The sequence below is a fragment of the Pimephales promelas genome, chromosome 1 (assembly GCF_988280905.1).
Source record: "Pimephales promelas chromosome 1, fPimPro1.hap1.1, whole genome shotgun sequence".
NCBI classification, from domain to species: Eukaryota; Metazoa; Chordata; class Actinopteri; order Cypriniformes; family Leuciscidae; genus Pimephales; species Pimephales promelas.
Window position 1 is genome coordinate 5,058,957 of NC_142769.1, and position 23,759 is coordinate 5,082,715.

The 23,759-nt window shown below is 39.1% G+C and overlaps 1 protein-coding gene across 4 annotated transcripts in view; it reads left to right on the forward strand.

Moving 5' to 3' along the window:
• The window catches only part of sbf2 (SET binding factor 2), a 168,882-nt gene that overhangs the window by 19,232 nt on the left and 125,891 nt on the right, over positions 1-23,759 (forward strand). For all 4 annotated transcript variants that reach the window (XM_039690899.2, XM_039690902.2, XM_039690903.2 and 1 more), the window contains exon 3: positions 23,528-23,665. In XM_039690899.2, the coding sequence (XP_039546833.2) occupies positions 23,528-23,665 (138 nt within the window). The remainder of the gene's footprint in view (positions 1-23,527; positions 23,666-23,759) is intronic.

Consider the following 23,759-nt stretch of genomic DNA (forward strand, 5'->3'; position numbering starts at 1 on the left):
GTTGTTGAAACCACATATGTATATTTTACTTCTCCCAAAAATGCAAAAAAATAAACGAGTGAGCTTGTTATATAGGCAATATGTCATGTTCTAGTCAGATATGACCGCGAATCACCGCAGATGAGCAGCTGAGCGTCTATTCATCGAGCCAACGTGCAAACATCGCAAATAAAAGTGAAAGTAAGTCACAGACGCTTCATCTTCAAGTAAAGAAACGAAATTATCTTACCAGCGCTGTTGCCACTCTCTCTTATTGATGTCTTTGATTTGGAAATTAGCTGATGATCAACTAAATGCAGCTCATATCTGTTGCTTTTGGTGGCGTGCAATTCATTAAATCTGCATATAACGCGGGAGTTTAAGATCGGATTTATATCCGTTTTGCAAAAACACATTTATGTGGCCAGGTGTAAATGGAATCAGTACTTATTATCCGGATAACTTATCTGGATACAGATTGCATTTTAATACCAGGTGTAAATGGGGTCTTATATGTCCAGTCCACTGCCACAGCTGCATTTTCTAATGGGCTTTAGAAAAGATGCATTTTTTTTATCTGTAACTGGTCAATTTGATTGGATTCTTGATGGATTTGTGTGATTTTTAAAATGTCAAAGCAGTCTTTTGCTTGTGATGCTTTAAATGGGACCTTTCAGCTGACAAACAAGCTGAATTTATGACGGTGCCATTGGCCTGTTTGTTCATTTGAATCCCTGAGAGGTTTTATGTCGGAGATGACCTTTGATAGTTATTAAACTGGATGTTATAAATAAATAAGTTGTAGATGATGTACAGTAGTCACATGGAGCCGTTTGTTCATTCATTTTTTTTGCTCTGTTATTGTTCCTGAGGGCTTACAAACAGTAGAATATTTAATGATGAGTACTGAACTAGAGTTGGGGGATTATGTTAAATATTCTCAGTCTATTCAATATTATTTTTTGTTAATGTGCCTTTGATACACTTTTTATTTGGCCACAAGACTGTGCCTGAGGACAGTTCACTGCCTTTTAAAAAAATAAGGAGAAACAGTCTTTTGTTTCCATGAAAAAAAAATAAAAATAATAGAAACCCCCACATTTATGTACCTTAGCCATGTGAGCTGCATGCGAGCCCAGTGCTGATATTAAATGCAAATTAACTGTTTGTAATATTAACTCAAAGGAGTAGTTTGTAATATTTACTCACCCCCATGTCATCCAAGATGTCCATGTCTTTCTTTCTTCAGTCGAAAAGAAATTAAGGTTTTTGATGAAAACATTCCAGGATTTTCTCCATATAATGGACTTCATTGGGAACCAAACGGTTTAAGGTCCAAATGACCGTTTCAGTGCAGCTTCAAAGGGCTTTAAACGACACCAGACGATGAATAAGTGTCTTATCTAAAATAAATACAAAAATTTAAGTTTTATAAGTACACATGCTCGCTTTGCTCTACTCTCCTGTTCGAACTCGTTCATCAAAATGAACGAATCTTTTTTCCGAGTCATTTGGTTCATTCAACGAACGAAATGACTCGGAAAAATGATTCGTTCATTTTGATGAACGAGTTCGAACAGGAGAGTCATGAACGCACATCACAGAAAAGAGCAAGGCGAGCATTTGTGCTTATAAAACTTAAACTTTTGTTATTTATTTATTAAATGAGCGATTGATTCGCTTGATAAGACCCTTATTCATTGTCCGGTGTCGTTTAAAGCCCTTTGAAGCTGCACTGAAACTCTCATTTGGACCATGAACCGTTTGGTTCCCAATGAAGTGCATTATATGGAAAATGTTTTCATCAAAAACCTTAATTTCTTTTCGACTGAAGAAAGAAAGACGTAGACATCTTGGATGACATGGGAGTGAGTCAATTATCAGCAAAAGTTGTTTTTAAAAGTGAACAACTCCTTTAAAGTTAATTTACACAAACAAGCAAGCGGTTTATTTTTAAAATCATATTAACATGAATGGATTTGGTGAATGCTTCTCTACCGTTTACATGTATTCAGTGGATGTTTTCAACATGTGAACCGGTTGCAAACAGATTTTTTTTTTTAAGCTTGGCTCCTGAACTGGCTGATGTTGAGTATCACTTTTTCAAGTGGTCGATAAACATTGACATTAGTTGGAATCTCAACTTGAGCATCTCAAGGCTGTGCATGGGTTTCTTCTTCTGATAATGTCATACCTCTTTGTCACCGTCACCAAGATCGCTTGCCATTAACCTCTGTCTCAGGAGATATTTGCTCTTGCAGATATCTTCATTCCCTGGCACGCATGGAGGCTTTTGCGTTAGGGCCAGAATGATAGACTAAAATGTTCCTGTTAAACTAACAACTAGACCCATTCATCTAACCTCCTACGAAAGTACGAGCCACTTTGGCAACACTCACTGGGACTGAGGCGGACATAGACCCTTGGCACCTCCTGAAGCCAGTTGGCCTTATTGCTCCCTGCTGCAAGGCTTGTTTTATGTCTCCAGCATATAAACCCAGAATCGTCTGCTTTATTTCTACTGACTGCATTAAATGGATTATGTCCCTCATCTTGTAAGCCTGAAGAAAAACATACTTCCTCTACTCTGTAGTCTTGTGGACGAAAAAAAAAATGTTTGTGTTATTTAAAAAAATCTCGTGATATGCATCATAAGTCATGTTGCCTGATTTATTTTACATTTGAGAACATAATAACGCTAGTGGTTTGACCTGAAATATTATTTATTTGTATACTGTGCCATTCGAAAGTTCAGCTAGTATTAACGTTTGGATACATTTATTTGATCAGAAATATCAATAAAACAGTAACATTGTGAAATATTATTACAATTTAGACTAACTGTTTTTCTTATTTTAATATATTTTAAAGGGGTGATGCACTGAGAAATCAAAATTTCCTTAGAGGTCATCATATTATAAGAATATCCTGTAAGTTTCAGAACTGAAAACATCCTTGTTAGTCCAATAAAAGCTTTTATTGACACCAGGCTCAGCAAACGACTCGTTTTTCAAAGTGGGGAACTATGACGTCAAGATCAATGCCTACTTAAACACGGCCGGTTTAGCCCCGCCCACTATTCGCGCATAACACGCATAGCTAAATAACATAGACCTACCTCGTGATGACAAACCGGGTCGAGAGTGAAACTCATTATAATATGCAAAACTGTTATCCACTCACAGCAGTGGGCGTTTACTTCCAAGTCTTCAATGCGAGACGCCCATAAAAACCGAGCGTTTTTGAGCTGGGCTCAAAACTAGTGTAGAGAATAGCCTATTACTTTTTCATTTTGATGTGTTTTAATGTAAAAACCAAGCGAACGTCATAAGTTGACCTCAGACAACAATATAAAAAAAATTAAAAAGCCAGTTCATGACCCCTTTAAAATGTCATTTATTCCTGTGATGCAAAGCTGCATTTTCAGCATCATTACTCCAGTCTTCAGTGTCACATGATCCTTCAGAAATCATTCTGATGTGCTGATTTGCTACTCAAGAAGCATTTATATTTCTAGTTGTGTTGCTTAATCTTTTTGTGAAAATTGTGTAATGTTTTTTCAGGGTTATTTATTGAACATAAATATCCAATGAACAAAAAATAATATTTGTGATTGTTGAAAGTTCTTTCCGTCACTTTTGATCAATTTAATGCAGAATTAAACAAATAATTTATTTCAAAATAAAACCATATAGAGAGAGAGCTCAATGAGACATGCCGTCTGACTCAACTGAAATGTTCTGTGGCCACTTATGTTTGCATGTTTGCGACAACTATGTACTAATGAAATCAAAAATTCCTTGTCGGAGCCCGACATCCTATAATGAAGGAATGTGACCTCCGTGAAAGGGGGGGGATCGTAACCGTTTGTGTCATCTATCTCATCTGTTGCTCTGACTTTTTGAACTTCTCTTCCCTTTCCTCCAAATCCCTGTTGTAATCTGGAATGTGCTTCGTACTTCCGGGTAGGACGCATGAAGTATTTAGAAAATGTGTAAATAGTTGTAGTTTGGTCTGGTGTCAATATAGAGGCACTTTTGGAGATTGTATAATGTAACTGCAGATCTTTCACAATTTTGCTCATGGAAGGCTGGTTGTGGCATTAGGCAGGTATTGCGCATACTAAGATTTAAGGATATGAAGTGCATGATTAATGATTTCACTCAATTTGCTTTGCTGGTTTCCGGTTGTGTCACCAGGGGCAAATGTGCGAATGGCTGAAGCTCACGTCTCAGTATTTTTTTTTAGTCAGTATTTGTAAAACAAAGGGTGGGAAAAAGAAAACAAAACAATCCGAATCCCAGCATGCGTCCAAATTTTGGAAAGCAAAAAAGAATATGTGTTTGTCAGGAAGATCTTTTCATGAGTAATCACCTTGTGGACTGCAGGAAAAGCATCATCAAGAGCTAGTCATAGGTGAGATCTGCCACACACTGGGTCCGGCACTATCCAGGTCTTTCCTGTGGGAAAGTGCAGAAGGAAGCTGAAAGGGACACTCCACTTTTTTTGGAAATAGGCTCATTTTACGTTTTATTTAGTCTGAAATAAATAATTAACAAAAAAAAAACTCAATATGTAGGACTCGTCACTTGCCATTGGAAGCTTCTTGTAGCAGCCTACATTCCTGCTGAAACCTGCAGCATATCTGGCAACCTCGAGTCATGGGGGAAGGGGGGGATAGACCAAAATTTGAAAGTGATTGCAGTACCAGTTTTGGCCACAATCTTGCATACATCTCCTTTAAACTGTTGAGTTTTGCCGTTATTGAATCCATTCAGCCGATCTCCGGTTCTGGCGGTACCACTTTTAGATTAGCTTAGCATACATCATTGGAGTAGACAAGACCATTATCATTTCTCAAAAAAAAAAAAAATGACCAAAGAGTTTCGATATTTTTCCTCTCTAAAACTTGACTCTTCTGTAGTTACATCGTGCACTAAGACCGACGGAAAATGTAAAGTTGTGCATTTCTAGGCTGATATGGCTAGGAACTATACTCTCATTCCTGCATAATAATCAAAAAACTTTACTGCAGCAGGCGTAATGATATGACGCAGCGCCTGAAAATAGTCCCCAGCTTCCAACGTGACCGGGACTAAGTTTGTTTAGTAATTACGCCTGCTGCACTCATGGTACGTCAGTAAAGTTTCTTGATTATTACGCAGGTATGAGAGTCCTAGCCATATAGAAAATCGCAACTCTACATCTTCAGTCGGTCTTAGTGCACGATGTAACTACAGAAGAGTCAAGTTTTAAATAGGAAAAATATCGAAGCTCTTTTGTCATTTATTTTTTATTTTTTGAGAAATGCTAATGGTCTTGTCCACTTCAATGATGTATGCTAAGCTATGCTAAAAGTGGTACCGCCAGAACCGGAGATCGGCTGAATGGATTCAAAAACTTAACAGTTAAAGGAGCTGTATGCAAGATTGTGGCCAAAACTGGTACTACAATCACTTTCAAATTAGGGTGTATCCCCCCCTTCCGCCATGACTCGAGGTTGCCAGATATGGTGCAGGTTCCAGCAGGAAAGTTGGCTGCTAAAAGAATCTTTCAATGGGAAGTAACGACTCCTAAACATTAAGTTTTTTTTTCTGTTAATTATTTATTTCGGACTTAGTAGCAAACTATTTCGGATTCAGATCGAGTTTTTGTGGGTTTCGTAACGTTAGACTTTTTTTTTAATCTGATTCCGACACGTTTGTATCTGCAGCTGTGGTAACTAGAGAAGAGCTGGCAACCCGAATGCCACAACACTACTGAGTCCATGATTGGTAGGTCGGTGGAGGGTGACGCATCAGAACAAAACACAACTTGACATCAACATCAGTTGAGGGCTGCGACTTCACTTTTTAAATGACAATATCCTGGCCGGACTGCTATTGTCAGTGATGTACGTATTTGAAATGAACATGATTTCTTAATGTCTAGTGACATATCAGGGAAAATGTATGATTAATTGAATTAATTTCTTGAATACAGCTCCTTAAACTCTGGGGGAGTTGTAAAATGAGCCTATTTACAAAAAAAATGGAGTATCCCTTTAAAGCCAGAAAATAATTGTTTTTTTTGAAAATTCATGAGATTGCCAGAATATTTGGGTGCTGATTTAATGGAATTGTTTTGACTAATAAATATGAAAAGGAAATGTATGACAGTGTACAGTGCACACAGGACCTCGGAGAGCTATGTGGCCCCTTGGATTGATTAGTATCTGCAGTTCCTGGCAGAGGGCAGGCAAAGCATGATAAAACAAAGGACCAGGGAGCTGAGCCATGCTCCGAGAGCTTTGTTATTTCCTTCTGTCTCTGTTCATCTCGGCTACCAAAGGAAAACCTGCTAACAAAGGACCCATAGCAGTCCCACAAGTTCAAAAGCAGCCAATGAGATCCCAGCGTTTAACAAGATAAAGATGCACACAACTAAAAGCACTTTGGCTCGGCAGCTCGAGTGCTTCGGATTGTCTGCTGTGCCCGTAATGTCTCATTCTCTCTGGGGGACCAACTTGGTTAACATCATTCACACAGAACAGGAAAAATTGCTGACTTCTACCAAGACAATTCCTGGTTATTCAAGTTTCTGGCTAAGGGGAAGGTAATTAAGGGTCTGAGCTGGTCTTAAAGGTTAGAGATCCCAGGTATGGACCACATGTGGATTGGTGGGAAATCACAAGGGGTTGAGGGGGGTCTTACCCCGCTAATTAAGTCCTCCCAAATGAAGTCAAAACAAGAGGTTGGGGATTCAAAAAACTTAGCAGTTTAATTATATGTATGCAAGGAACATTTCAACTGCATTTAGAAACCATAAATGTTTAGGTCAACTACTTAGTCGTTTTTGCCTGCTGACGCCGAATAGATGCTTGTCAACAGAAGTCACCTTAGGAGCAATAATAGGCTGCATGGGCGCAACTAAAAGTCTTTAGTGGATGTTTGGATAAAGATACTTTGGGTTCTGTGACACAAAATTTAAGTCAAGTCAAGTCACCTTTATTTATATAGCGCTTTTTACAATACAGATTGCATCAAAGCAGCTTCACGTGATAACATGAAAATAATACAACACAGATCAATAATATTGTTGAATATTAAATGTCCCCAACTAAGCAAGCCAAAAGCCAAGGCAACTGTGGCAAGGAACCAAAACTCCATCAGGTGATTGAATGGAGAAAAAAACCTTCGGAGAACCCTGGCTCAGTACAGGGAACAGTGATTACAAAACAAATTGGATTGAAACATTAAGAGAATTTGTCCATTTCCATCTATTTGTAAGTCGAAGTAATCACGCCGGTTTGGAGACGAGATGTTCCGATGGCTGTCGTGTCGATGAGGTCGGGATTGGTCCAGGCGCAGGTCCACCATAGAGGGTCCCTCGGGATAAACAGAGAAACTAATATTAGCCTAGACGCCATCCTTCTTTTGATGTACCAAGTACATCAGGATTTATGGGACGTGTTCCTGCTTCCGGCTGATCTAAACTATGCAGCCTACACTCTAAAAAATGCTGGGTTGTTTTAACCCAATTTTGGGTCAAATATGGACAAACCCGAAATGTTGGGTTAAAAATGTAATGTAAAAATTTAACCCAACGGCTGGGTTAGTCCATATTTGACCCAAAGTTGGGTTAAAACAACCCAGCATTTTTTAGAGTGTAGTTTTGAATTTAGGAAGTCTATAGTGTTATGTGTATGCTTGGCCAAAGAGATGTGTTTTTAGTCTAGATTTGAACTGACAGATTGTGTCTGCTTCCCGGACAGTGTTAGGAAGATTGTTCCAGAGTTTTGGTGCTAAATAGGAAAAGGATCTACCACCAGCAGTCGATTTGGATATTCTAGGTATTATCAACTGGCCGGAGTTTTGAGACCGCAATAGACGTGAAGCACTATAATGCGTTAAGAGCTTGCTCAAGTATCCATTTAGTGCTTTATAAGCAGTGTTGTGCAAGTTACTTCCAAACTGTAATACATTAGGTATTACTTGTTACTGTTATTTAAAAGTAATTCATTACCTTACAATATTACTGTCCCAGAATTGTAATGCGTTACATTACTCATGTATTACTTTTGAGTTACTTTCACCAAAATAACTAAGTAGAACTTAACTTTTGGGCTGTAACGATATGCAATATGAAACCGAAATCGCGATTCGCCACATCCACGAACCTACAGAATCGCGACACACCTCTTCCAACTCCAGCGTTATTCTCCTTACTGTCCAGATCCAAAGCTGCCTTATCTTTAAATTAGGCTATTAGTATTATTTGAAGTTAACATTATAAAATACGTAGACCTACACCACAAAACTAGTTGAGGATAAATTATTTAAAATTGGGGAAGTCCAGCATTATGGACATGACATTTGCAGTCAAAACTTGAAATAAAAATTCTCAGAAAATTCATGTATTGAAACGTATAGGCTACTTCTTTAAAGGACTCCAGACATTAGACAAATATCAGTCTGTTTTATTTTTAATATTAGGGAAAATACACACATTCATGCGTGACAAAAAAATAGGAGGCAAAATACATTTTTTGTAATCCTGTTAATTACACTGCGCAAATCGGATGAGGAAGGGTTGGCTCTCCAGTCTCCATAGAACTTAAAATATTCATTTTATTTTAGTTTTCGTGTTCGCATTTATGAGGAAAAAACAATGTTACAGACACGACCGCTCTGAACTGGCACTAAAAGACTACTTTAAAACTTTCACATAGTCTGTTGCCTTTAAGAAGTAAAAGCAGACAATACACTGTAATACAACTGTAATACAAGCCTCACTGAACATGTAACGAGTAAAATATTACTGAAAATTGATTAGTAATGCCTTACACTACTGCGTTACAGCAAAAAGTAATATGTTACTGTAATGTATTACTTTTGTAATGCGTTACTCCCAACACTGTTTATAAGTAGTCAGCGATATTTTAAAATTTATACGATGTTTAATAGCCAATGGAGGGTTGACAGAACCGGGCTAGGATGGTCATACTTTCTGGTTCTGGTAAGAACTCGAGCGGCTGCGTTTTGAACTAGCTGAAGTTTGTTTGTTAAGCGTGCAGGGCAACCACCCAGTATAGCATTACAATAATCTAGCCTTGATGTCACGAACGCATGAACTAATTGTTCCGCATTTGTCAATGAGAGCATATGGTGTAATTTGGATATATTTTTAAGATGAAAAAATGCGGTTCTAGTTTTTGTAGTAAAAACTAAAAAAAAAAAAAGAAGCCATTTCACAAGAAGTCCTACAATTCAGTCTGTGAACTGGATGGCTAACTACCACGATCCTCTGTCAACATTTTTCATGAGCGAATGCTTAACCCCACACTGCCCCAATGGGGTTGTCTTTTAGTCCAATTAGGGAACCTTGAGTCTCTTCGGATAAAAAGCATCCGCTAAAACCAAGCAATCAGGTAACCCTGACGTACTGACGTATTTCTGTTCAACAGTGTTTGCTAGCTTAACTCTGTGAATTTACCCCCCTCTCCTGAGAGTGTGTTTCTCCATTCAGCACAGAAGTACCTCTGTGAACATTATTGACTCTGACATGTGGTTAAGTGGCCACCAATTATGTTGGCTCAGTCACTGTTGGCTGTGCCATATCCTTCCCTCCATTTCTGTGAGAAGACCTGGGAAACTGTTTATGTATTTGACACCAAATAAACCAAATGAATCAAATTATGAAACAAATGTTTTTCTCCAAAACACGTTGGCCACATTTATTTGCACCCCTACAATGTTTTACCTGTAAAATATCTCTGAAGTATATTCCCATTAATATCTACATTTTGTAGCACACCAAGGTGACTATGAACATGAAATTGTCTAGCTATGACTTCTTGTTTCACAGGAGTTTAAATATTGTGATGGATGAATAAGAGGATTTGTGTTTCATCATGAGTAAAACCAAAGAATATCAAAGAATATCAAAAATCCACCATCAGGGCAATAATTAAGAAGTTCCAATCAACTAAAGATGTTAGGAATGTGCCAGGAAGAGGACGTGTGTCTATATTGTCTTAATAAATGATGAGGAGGAAAGTTCGAGTTCCCAAAGACTCTCCAAGGACCACAGATGGAGAATTGCAGAGATTACTTGAGTCTTGGGGGTCAGGAAGCCTAAAAAATCTATCAAACAACCCCTGCATCACCACATGTTGTTTGGGAGGGTTTCAAGAAATCCTCCTCGCTCCTCCAAAAATAAACTCCCGCATATTCAGTTGTCAGACACGACTGGAACTTCAAAAGGGACCGGATTCTATGGTCAGATGAAACAAACAAAAAAAAAAAACAGAGATTTTTGGCAGCAAACCCACCAGATGTGTTTGGTGCAAACAGGGATACAAAATACCCCATGCCTACGGTTACATACTGCTGGATCTTATATGTTGAGGGCCTGTTTTATTTGCTTGAGGTCCTGGACATCTTGTTCAGATACATAGTATTATGGATTCTAACAAATACTAATAGATAAAAAATCAAAACATGACTGCCTCTGCTAGAAATCTTATAATGGACAGTGGTTGGATCTTCCATCAGGACAACGGTCCAAAAAGAACATCAAAATCAACACAAAAATGGGTAATGGTGTGTTCACACCGAACGCAAATTTAATCATTTGCGCAAGTAGTTTACACACAAAGTCAATGCAAAGACGCAAATAGACGCGAATCGGTTGACGCGTTTTGCCGCGAACGTTTTCCGCGCAAGTTGAACAATTCGAGCGGAAGATTTGCATGACGCTTTGTTGCGCCAGCCAATCCACGAAGAGCTAATCGGTACGTCCGGTAATGTATTTAAAATAGGCTAACGTTTTACAATAAATGTATTTTAAATAGATATTGCTGCTATATATTTTACTAGGTATATTGAGCAGCTACAGATCCAAACTCTATTCAGAAAATCAGCATTGTAAACATATTTTCCCCCTTATAATTTCGATGGACAGACCTGACAAAACAGACATAGGACTATTGAAATTCAGAGTCTATACAAATCAACATAATACATTTGTTTCGGGTTGTTTTTCATACATTTATTGTAATTAAATCACAGCAAAAACAATATATGCTGTATATTTATTGGTGTTGAAACGGCCCCTGACCGGAGACAGATGGAAAGGCGCTCCACAGCTGAGACGGATAGCCTGTAGTTGGTGTCCATCCGAGAAATCCTGTCAGTGACCCTAGCTAGCAGGTTATCAAACTGGGCACCCGTCATAATCAAATAGCGCTGGAAACGTTGTGCCAGAAAGAAATTGTGTTCTTTCGATAGACGCGTATTTGACGCTCTATTTGCGTTCGGTGTAAACACACCATAACTGAGCGCAAAATAAAGCCGTCCCACCCAGTCCCCTAAACTGAACCCTGTTGAAAATAATGTAAAATAATCTTTTACTTCAATGAAAGGTTAGATTTTTGCAATTTTTTAAATTAAAGATCAAAAGGATAAACAATGCAGATTGATTTTTTTTAAAAAGCCATTTTTTATCATATTTACAAGGGGTGCCAATAATTCTGACCACAAGTGTAAATAATTAATACATTTATTTAATGTAGATGTTAGCCACACTGTAAAAAAATATATTGATGGTTTAACTTAAAAAAGTAAGTAACCTGGTTGCCTTAAAATTTTAAGTTGATTGAACTGGAAAAAGTGAGTTAATTCAACAATGGAGAATGATTTAATCATCAGAAACTCAAAATTATATGTTATCTGAACTAAATAAATTATTTAAGTTGATTTGACAAAAGAAAAAATGTTGTGATTACTTCACTGTAAAAAATATTGTTGGTTTAACTTAAAAAAGTAAGTAACCTGGGTTGCCTTAAAATTTTAAGTTGATTGAACTGGAAAAAAGTGTGTTAATACAATGAAGGAGATTAATTTAATCATCAGAAACTCAAAATAATAAGTTATCTCAACTAAATAAATTATTATAAAGTTGATTTGACAAAAGAAAATATGTTGTGATAACAAAACTTGAAAATATTTTTTTACAGTGATCCAAATCGCCAAATACTCGGCGTTCGTTTTTTTTATTTTTTATTTTTTATGAATTTTGACAATCTATGGCAGTGGGAATGTGATATGGCTTTATGCGATCATTAAATCACAATGGTTGTGATGTAATAAAGTCTGACCGACGTACTGAATGTTTCAGAGTCCTGGAAGTATAAGTAGTGTTTTCAGTTTCGATTCATAGTAAATGCTACTCTGCATGTGCTGTATATTTGAGTCGCTTATAAATTTGCATTTGGAAACGCAACATTCGTCATGGGAATTGTTTATATATCTGTTGTTGTCAACAAAGAGAATTGATAAAGGTCAAGGTATTCTTGTGCAACCAGTTGCTTCTTGTCGTCGTCATCAGGATGACAGCTATAGTAAACGTGCAAGTCTATTAAGTTCTGTGTAATGAACAGCCATTGTGTTGTGAATAAAGGAAACCCTCCCTTCATTCAAAAGCAGGGCCATTTTCGCCTTCCTGCTGAGAGTGAAGAGTGGCCGACGCACGTGAATGGCCAACCTGCAGCGTGGAGCTGTTGTTTAGTCAGCTGAAAAACATAAACAGAGGGAAGATAGCTGATTGGAAGGAGGGAAATGTGGGTGGTGACGGCCTCTCTGAAAACCACAGGAAACACCTGTGCCCACTTCACTATCGCTGCACTCACAGGCAGGGGTCTGCAATGTGACGTAGACCCATATTGTGCCTCAATCCAGTCCTGGGACAAAGGTGTTTACAATTGGCTAATCAAAGCACAGTGTACTGGAACTGCTGTTTGTTGTTTAGCTTGTGAAGTCCAACAATCCTGATGATGTTGTTGATGTTTGTTTGATGCATGTTATATGGTCATTCAAAAAGAGGTTTATTCACGAATCATGATGATGCATGGACTTCCATGTCCATGGAGGAATCATTCCAGTTGCCGGGCGAAATTTTTTCCCCCATTCAGATTTCGCGTCACAACATGTCGGTCACGTTTAAAATTGACTTGTTGTGTGTGAGGCGTTTACAGATCTAATCTTAAAGGAGTAGTGCTGATAATTTACTCACCCCCATGTCATCCAACATGTCCATGTCTTTCTTTCTTCAGACGAAAAGAAATTAAGGTTTTTGATGAAAACATTCCAGTATTTTCTCCATATAATGGACTTCAATGGGAACCAAACGGTTTAAGGTCCAAATGACCGTTTCATTGCAGCTTCAAAGGGCTTTAAACGACACCAGACGATGAATAAGGGTCTTATCTTGCAAAACGATCACTCATTTAAAAAAGAAATAAATAAGTTTCAGTTTTATAAGCACAAATGCTCGCCTTGCTCTGTTCTGTGATGAGCGTTCGTGACTCTCCTGTTCGAGCTCGTTCATCGTTCATGACTCGAAGGGTCCTAGATAAGACCCTTATTCATCATCTGGTGTCATTTAAAGCCCTTTGAAGCTGCTCTGAAACTCTTATTTGGACCGTTTGGTTCCCAATGAAGTCCGTTATAGAGAAAATCCTGGAAGGTTTTCATCAAAAACCGTAATTTCTTTTCAACTGAAGAAAGAAAGACGTGGACATCTTTGATCAGCAAAAGTTTTTTTAAAAGTGAACTACTCCTTTAAAACTGTGTAGTTGAGGTTGAGCTCCACCAACAGGGCAGAACTGCATATGCTTATCTATGAAAGATACAAAAATTAGTGGTTAACATCCCAATAGACCTTAGCTGACCTTTTGTATTTGTAAAGAACGTGCTGCCACCTGTCCTACCATTGTTTTTTTTTTTACACATGAGTAAAATTCATTGCCGTATTCCGGGCAATGGTGGGAAGTTCCAAGGATCTCTTAGTAAAGTGTTTCCCCCACTGCTGTTTTGGGAATACAAACTGAAAGCAAAATGCTTAGAGTGAAACATCACTCAACTCTCTGAGGACTGCTGCATGTTTGTCGAAAGTTTTCAGGCTAAAATTCACCCGTTCAAATGTCAGTGTGTTTTCAATTTAGGCTGTTTTAAAAAAGGAAATTCATCTCAAGTGAGGAAATCTCCCCAGAGGAGAGGACTAGCGAAGAGCACGACTGATCCAGCTGTATGAGCTGCTCAAATACTGACACGTTATACTCTCTCACCAGATTCTTTTGCATTTCTGACATGCTTGAATTGTCATCAGCTCAATAAAGTACAGGTCATGAAATTATGATGCTGACAATATGTTGCTCATTTGGCATTTTTAATGTCTCCACCACATAAGCATCCCCATTGACTAACTAAAAATATCTGCCCCTAAAGTGAACCATATGTGCGGTATTTCATAACTGACCAAATGAAATATCCTGACCATAGCTGAATTTAGAACAAAGTCGTATTGGTAATGTGAAAACTGCATGTGTTACCTCAGTAATTTAGATCTGCTAGCACATGCTCTGATGGGTTATGTCCATGAAAACCCTGTTTTTATTATTTATTTCCTTTGACCCTGAAGATGTTCCCAGGAAGTGTTTTCATCACAGGTTAGTCCAGGTTTCCTTCAGCTCAACACATTCAGGCAGAAGAATGGGGTGTCCATCTTGGCTCAGCTGAGCATTTCCTACCGTTGGTCTGTGGCGGACATAAATAGACTGTCCCATATTTGGATTCAACATTAGCTGCTGCCCGTTCTGATAAAACTGTACAGTGTTGACAGAGGGTGACCAGTCCTGACACCTCTTTCCCCAGTGTTATTGTTCTTCTTCCTGTGAGATTTTCAGCTGTTGTCCACCTTGGCGAGAAGGTTGTGATGGGCCAACAAGTGTCTATTCCATTTATAATCTATATTCTCACACCTTATGAAAACACATACCCTCTCTCTTTTCCTCACACACAGCCTACTTGGACAGTTTTTGTTAGGCATCAATATGCTTCCGACACAAAGGGTCAATTATGTCTTAAAATACTTGTTTTGTGTGTTTTGGTGAAATTCTAAGGCAGTCTTATAGGTCCTGTGAATCAGCTGCCTATGGAGAAAATTACATATCTTATTTACTTTATTTACTTTATGTTTTTGCCTTATTGGTTATAATGGAAGTGTTCAAGTGAGCCTAATGCCTGGTTCAGATTACACGATTTTGTTATGATAGTCACCGTGTCCGATTACGCGATTTTGACTCCTAAAATCTTGTCGTGTCGTGGACAAGACGCATGTCAGACTACACGTTGCTTCCTGACCAGTCATCGCATGCCATCTTTAACGGCGCGCGTGATGTCATCGAAAAGGCGAAACTAGTAGCGGGTGACTTCCGGAAACGAGCGTAAACAAACAATGGATGAAGCGGTGAGTTTTGTATTGGCTGTCCTGTGTTCAGAAAAAAGTAAAAAAAGAAAGAAAACCCGACAATGGACACGTTCCCGGATTGCTCGAAGAGGACAGTATGGGTTGTCAATCCTCCAAAGAGAACTTGAGGTAAAATATTGTTTTCTTATATATTTTTACTTTTAGTTTTAACGTTAACACCTTCATCTCTCTTTCGTTTCGCCATTTTTGACAGTTGTGTACGGAAAAGCTTCTGTGCTCCTATTGGTCAACCCTATACATGTGACGGAACCGCCGTGGACGACTGTTAAAAAAATTAAACATGCTAGACTTTTTGTCGTGATGTCGTGAAGCATCGCAGACGCTTTGTAGGTTGTCGCCCTATACGAGATGATACGATCGAATCTTGTGTCCCGACGCCCGTTGTCGTTTACGAATCCCCACGACACCCTACGTCAAACGGATCGTGCCAAAATCGGGCTAAAATCGTGTAATCTGAACCAGGCATAAATGAAATGACGTAATTGACACTTGTTCCAAACCCATTTGACTTTCTTTCTTCTTCACATCACAAGGAAATAATTGTAATGAATATATGGTTAGGTATCTGGTTTTGCTGACACCAAATCACGGGTCAGCAAAAGTCCATGCAGCTTATTTGTTTTGTTTTTTTGAGTGCTCCGATTGGATTCAGTGAAAATCAAACGCAGTCAGTTTGTGGTGGCTGCCATTTTGTGCTGCAGGTATGACATATTTTTAGGCTAAATGCTCGTTTTCTAGTTCCATCGTCTTTAAGTCAATGGAGTTTTCAGTTAAAAGGCTTAAATTACGTCTGTTGTTAACACAAGTTTAAAATTATCATGATGTTAAATACATCAGTAATACATTCTACTGATTTTTGAAGCTTTTACTTGTCTTGAAAAGTGGCTTAATGAGACTACAGAGGTTGCCAGAAACATCGAAAGTCATCAGCCAAACAGAGACTGTAAACTCATCTACTCACTAGTGCATTTTCACAGCCTAGTTCTTTTCACAACGCTCTTGCCATTCTAGCTATTCTAACTTGAATTTGCAAGGGAAACTTAAAAGAAAACTGAAAGAGCTTAGTGATGTTGATGCTGAAGTCATGTAACCGTGGTGTAGTCTGTTTATAGCCTACTTTTCGATTTTACCTCTACCGAGTGTATTTATGTTTTCAATTAATTATAATTTGTGTGCATTTGTGAATATTTGACGATGAACAAAACATGCACAGAGCTTATTTTCTGCTATAATCCAAAAGCCAATGGATAAATCCTGGAACCAGGTTTATGCTCAATTTTGGGTTCAATTGGCTTTATGCACAGCTTTACTACTTCAGAGCCCGTCTAACGAAGAGCCTTGGCACCTCCTATTAGCCCCATTGTGTATCATCTTGGTTGCAGTTCCATTAGAAATCCACTGGAGGTGATCGCGGGCGAGTGCAGAATGAATGGGAGTCTATGGGGCTAAACGGCTAAATGTGTCTCTTTCACCTGCTATTCGCTAAATCAACATGGATTTTATTTTTGATTCCGCAAGTTCAATATAGATTATAGGCCAAAAGTCGAATGAACGAGTACTTATGTCCTTTTGATTTCTTACAGGTTAGGCTGTTGTTGGCCGGAACACGCTAGCATTCTCCTATTGTGTGACGTCATCACAGTTTTGAACGGATTTTTAGAACAGATAAGTGAACTTAAAAATGCAATTTTCAGCTGAGTGTATTATCTTAGCCCTCCCTTTTGAATGCAACTTTCAAATTACTTGACAAAAAATGACATCCTGAGAAAAGTGGATTTCTGGTGGTGAAACCCCATTGACTCCCATTCATTCTGCACTCGACCGCGAGCGCCCCCGCATGGACAGAGACGTGTTACTGCAGCCAGTCCAGAACCCGGAAGTAACCAGCCAGTCCCAATTCTCTTCAATTAGACATTCTCTGACTACTTCCTGAATTTCAGCCAGCTCCTTGTTTCCTGTCTACATTGAATAATTCAGGTGTGCTTGACCTCAGTAGTCATGGCAACAATAATCAGACACTCCTGAATTAATCAATTTTGCCCAATAATGGCAGACTATAAACAAGGAGCTGGCTGAAGTTCAGGAAGTAGTGCAGCTGTGCATAAAGCCCATTGCTCTACTCTGTGCCATCCAATGTTTTACACGCCAATCCTGAATGGTGGTTGGCCCATTGCCATTAAAATGTCAGAAGAGGATGAAGAATCTGACACCTACTGGAATGGAGTGTGAAGCACTGGATGGCGCAAATTAGAGCAATGGCGGCAACCATGATTTGGCATTTGAAATTGCTTCCCAAAAATGTTTCATTTTCGAGTCTTCAATATTTCATTAGTTGTATAGCCTTAAAGTCCCCCTGTAGTCAATCATTTTATCCCTTAAAACTCATTTTTGATCACCAAAATTACATATTTAAAAGTTTTTTCCTTGAAAATCATTTCCTAGATTAAATGTAACAACACCTTTTCCTCATTGAATATATGTGGTTATATGAATATGCAAATTAGCACATTAGCTCAGAGATTCACTCGTTGATGATCACGCGTTGATCTGAATGGTTTCAATGTGGTTTGTGACGTCAGAAACACCATTGATTTCAAACTGTTTTGAGACTCTTTGATTCACTGCAGTTTTAAGGAGAAAATACTCAGCAATGGCGTTGACATGAATTTGCACATGGTTCTTATTAAAGCATATTAAAAACACCACATAGACATATAAACACAATTAAAAGCTTGATTTTCACCTCAGGGGGACTTAGGTAGGCCAGTTGAAATCAATTCAGTTTAAGGAATACGTCTCTACTGTTACAACTTATGTACTGTTACACAACCCAGAGCAATCATAGTGGCGGCTCTTGCTTTGTCCTCTAACTAGGGCAGCAGTCCTCTGCCTTTTATGGCTGTCATTTAACAGAGATGCAAGTAACGGAACACAGCACTAGGCAGACGAGGATCCGATATGGTTGTTCTGTCCTCCATGCTTTTAGCCACCGAACTGATTCTTAGCAGGTCAAGCTGCAGATCTTGTGTCTTGTTTGCAGAGTGGACGTGCCACTCATTTCTCACATGATGAGGGACTTTCTCTGACAAGGCCAGCTGTGTAATTGAAAGCCCTCTGACATCATGACTGGTAGGACACGACGGAGTGCCATTGTCACTTGACTGAGAGCTAATTTAAGGAAAGGGTCTGTGTTCTCTGTGATATTACTCAGCTGTTTCACGGTTGCAAGAGTGCAAGCTCGGTTTGGAGAACTCGTTCATGTGACTCGTGTCAACTTTCTCCATTGGAGCGAAGTGGCAAGCTAACGTCTTGTCAGCAGGTGAAGCATTGTAATGTGACGCTCAAAGTTCAGATAGGTTCAACTTTAGACTTCTTTCACTCATGTTTCGAAATACAGCCATGATTATTATTGTATGATGTACCATTAATGCTGGAACTCGAAACTTGAAAATAACAATGGGTGCACGATATATCGGCCACCATATCGGTATCGGCCGATATTTGCTCATTTTTATGTTATCGTTATCGGCCTGATAATAAAATTTGGCTGATATATTAAAGCTGATAAATAATAAATTATTTCCTTCTTCCTTCCTTTATTTCCTTTACTTGACACCTGAGACACTTAAGATGCGCACTGTTCAACATGATTGATCTTAATATAGTTAAGTGCAAAATGTGCTGTCATATCGGCTACATGAAATTATAATGAGAACATTATAACGTGTTAGGGGACGGATTTTAATTGTGAGACTTTTGTTTTTGCAATCAGGCTTTCAAAAATTATGTAAAAATTGGATTTAGATTTATCGATATATATCGGTTATCAGCTTTCAAATATAAAGAATTATCGGTTATCGGTATCGGCCAAAATGTTCATATCGGTGCATCCCTAAAAATAACCATCGGATCAACCTCGAATACAATCATTTGACTTCATTTCCAAGATGGTGGTGACTCATGTGACATTAAATTGGTTATCTTCAAGTAGAGGTAGGAGAATTCCAAGTTGACTGGAACAGGTTTGAGGTTGGAAGTGGGAAATTTCAACTTCTTGTCAGTGCAAATGTCAAAAGATGGAGATGTAGACACATCCAAGTTACTTTGAAAACATCTTGATTCCCGGACAAATGACTAAGCTGGTTCTTTTTAGTGAATCAGTAATATTTTGGCTAGTGCAACCAGCCTGATTCCTGAACTTATTTTGATTCTTGATTCTTTTGAGCTATTCCAACTCAAGAACTGGAATGACTAATATGAATTGAGACATGAATTGTTGAACTTTTGGCTTCTGTATGCTTCAAACAGACATTAAGTACAAAGACCTCTCATCACAGTCGTGGTTAAAGAACCGATCCCTTGTGTGTTTGTCATCAGATAACAGAATCCAATAACGATCGTTCTAACACATTGTAGCATGAGTTTATTTTCAAGCTGTGTAAAAACATCTTGTCCTAGAGCTCCCCACCAATCCTAGCCTTCTTCCCGAACTACTTCAGTGACCTTAAATGTTAAACTTAAGCTAATATTTACAGTAAAAAATTGCAGTCCAGTCGATGAGAACGAAAAAGTTGTTGTCTGTCTGGATGTTCAGTCTTGTGAAATAAATCAAGCACGTGCAAAACACTTCAGACCAAGGCTTGGGTTTTGTAGTAGTTGAATCAATGCCAGACCCCAGCCTCTTAAACTAAGAGCCTCGGTCCACTCGAATAATAACAACCTCGGGAACAAGGGGGATTGGTGTAATAATATAACAATATACAACATCTTCTCCACAATTATAGACCATGTCATATTATTAAATTTAAGGCAAATGAAAAATGAAGCTGTGAGGAATAGAAGAACACCAGGTTATATGTTGTCATTTGTGCCAAATTACAGCATCTTTCCTGTCTAAAGTCCATTTTGGGTCTTTGTGGCACTGCTGTCCCACATATTCAACCCATGTATGCACTCTCATTATTTGTTTATCTGGATTTGGCTGGGAATTTATCGCATACTTTGAATATTTTCATATTTTCCTGTAATTTTCCTGGAACCTTTCCCAATCTGACAAGGGAAAGGAGCATCCCACTCTTCCGTCTTCGCCTGCCAGCGTTCCAGATTTCCTGCCTTCTATTGTGGCTGCAGCGGGATGCTAACATCCTGGTTCAAGCCCTGAGGTCAATCCAACACACTACATATCGCTCTGTCTTTCATTTTTGCTGTCCCTCTCGCTCTTGTTCCTTCTCCCATCACTCTGTCATGTTTCTACCCACTCACCTTATCACTTTTGCCCTATCCATAAGTCAAAAGTTGTCTTTTCCCAAAGTTTCCCAATTCTCTTTCATCTTCATCCCTGACTTTCTTTGATTTGTCCTTCTCCTGTTCTTCCTCCTCTCTCACCTGCAAGGCCGCCATTTGTGATCCAACCTCACTGTGCCTGCCAAGCCACTTCGAACTCGAGTACTAACAAAGCAGATGTACTTAGTCTAATGACTTGTTCTCTGTTATCTCTTTACCGCTTGTCAGGAGAGTCTTTCAAAAGCATCTATTCATTGCCTGCACTTTCATTTACATTAAAGCTCTTGGCAAACGTTTGTATCTAAAGTGATTTCATTGCATGTTATCAGTAATTGGAAATCGAACCCATGACCTTTGCATTGCCAGTGCCATGCTCTACTGCATTGGTTTCCAATCATGGTCCTGGAGAACCTTCTGCACTGCACATTTTTAGGCCCTGTTCACCGATTCCGGGTGAAGACGTAAAATATTTTATCGGATGTGCTTTTCGGTTACACGGCGACAGCGTTTTTGGGGCTTGAAAATGCAAAAAAGTGAAACCACCCTTCAGAGTGGAAATCTTAAAAACGCTCCACCGTCGCGTTCCCGTCTAAATGGCAAAAACGCTAATCTGCTCGCGGTACGCGTTTACGTCACAGACATGCGCCAGAACAGGAAAATAATGACTAACATGTCGGATTATTTCCATACGTCGGACCTTCAAGTTGCCCTAGCAGCTCTGGTTAACATACAAGAGTCTTTTCTGCAATTGTACGAAATATTCTCACATATTATTCATGATCAAAGAAGGCACATTGAAGGTTGTATGCGGGAACGCGGACTTGGTGTTGTTGTTGTGTGGCAGTGCTTCACATCGCCACCTAAGCCGCTTTCCGACCGGAGGGATTTTTGCAGTTCCTAGAACCTAACGTTCCTATAACCTTTTTTTTCTCGTGTTCCGACCGGACTAAATTGGGGATTTTTTTTAGTTCCTCAGATCGTAGTTCCTATAACTCTTTTAGTACCTAGTCTAGAGCGAGGACTTTTTTAGTTCCCTTTCCCTAGGTCTACGTTGATTGGTTCAACTTATAAGTCACGCCCACTGTCAACACGGAACTTTTAGCGCGCTGTCTGCCATACGCTGTGTGTTTTAGCAAACGCCGCCGTTCGTACCCCGTTATTAAGGTCCCGGCAAGGCAGAACAGGAACATTGCAATAGCCTCCTCTTTGCTGGTTTGTAGTTGTTGTATGTGGCCGTGCTACGTCTAGTGATGATGCTATAAAGACCATCGCCGTGCTTGCGTCACTCAACTTACCCCTCCTACCAGTTCCTATGGCCACTTGGCCAGTGCAAACGCAAGCAGCAAAACCGAGTTTGGGGGAGAGTAGTTCTTAGAACTGTTTAGAAGTGGACAGTGCCTATGACTAAGTTCCTGTAACTACTTGGTCGGAAAGCAGCTCTAGCCGTCTGGAGTGCATACTACATCGAATTTTACACACTTTTGCGTCACCATACACACGCAGATTTCCCAATCATTACCATCGTCTAAACGCAGAATAAAAAGTGAAAACGCAATGCCACTTTTGCTTTTTCTCTTCAGATCGTTTCCGTATAAACATCGCCTAAATGTCATCATAAATCAAACACACATGATTCAACTCATCAGCTCATTAGTAAAGACTCTTAAAGGGATACTCCACTTTCTTTGGAAATAGGCTCATTTTACCACTCCCCCAGAGTTAAACTGGTGGGTTTTACCGTTTTCGAATCCATTTAGCTGATTTTCTGATATTTAGAAGAATATCAGGAACCAGACAGTTTCTGGTCTCATTGACTTCCGTAGTATTTCTACTATGGTAGTCAATGAGACCAGAAACTGTCTGGTTACTGATATTCTTCTAAATATCAGAAAATCAGCTGAATAGATTCGAAAACGTTAAAACCCACCTGTTTAACTCTGGGGGATTTGTAAAATGAGCCTATTTCCAAAAAAAGTGGAATATCCCTTTAAGACAGGAGTGTCCAAACTCGGTCCTGGGGGTCCACTGTCCTGCAGAGTTTAGCTCCAACTTGCCTCAACCTACCAGTCTGGAAGTTTCTAGGAAGCCTAGTATAGTGAGACCTTGAGTAGCTGGTTCAAGTGTGTTCAATTTGTGTTGGAGCTCTTCAGGACAGTGGCCCTCCAGGAGAAGGGATGGACACCCCTGCTCTATGACCTCAAATATGTGAGACACCCAACATTTTGGGTTATTGGTGGTTCTATAGGAACAGGATTGGGAACCACTGCTCTAATGTTTGAGCTTCAGGAAAGCCACTGTGCTTCTGAAATCTTACATCAGCCACTCGATAGTGCAGAAATACATATTTTTGCAAATTGATACTTGACTTGATATAATCCAATTCAAAAGCTTTTGATTTCAGTATGCTGTCTTTTATAGCTTCACAGACTGCAAACTTACAACTCATGTAGAATGATTTCTTTTGTTGTGACACAGCATTTGCAGCAGCATGGATTCAGCAGCAGGACTCATCTGTAAATCTGTATGAGGAATCTACTTTTAGTCTGCTAAGATAGTATCCAGATTTAATTATTGGGATTTTCTGTGTAACAGAATGGATATGGAGGGACTTTTAGAAGGCCACTGAGGCACTCAGTGGCGTTTCCTGCCTTCTGATAAGAGGATGTACTATCTGAAGTGGCACATCCTGCATATGATCACACACTAGCCAATTTGCACGCCGACGTACCTTAACAGCCTCATACTTCATTCCAGTAATCCCTGTCAAAACATTGAAAGGTGTTTTGAAATGATTTTCAACAACCCCAATTTAAATTCCCATGAGCTTCTCTGTGCAAATGATGTCACCTCTTATGGTAAACCTAATTTATTTTGCGTGGACTAGATGTTCTGGTAATGTCAGACTCTTGTGTAGAGTGAAGTCTAACAGTGTTTGTTTGTTTTGGTGCTTTTACAGTTCTGCCAGCCTGGTGGATGGAGGCTGTCTCGTGAGAGGAAACCCCCGACATTCTTTACAGTGGTGCTTACAGACATCGATTCAGAACGACACTACTGCTCCTGTCTGACCTTCTTTGAGGCAGAGGTCAACCTACAGGTGAGATTAAGGTTTACTTGTATAAACTGTAGGAGCTAGTACCAAAATTAATTTATGGCAGAATAATTTCGCAATCATTTTTTGTTTTGTTTAA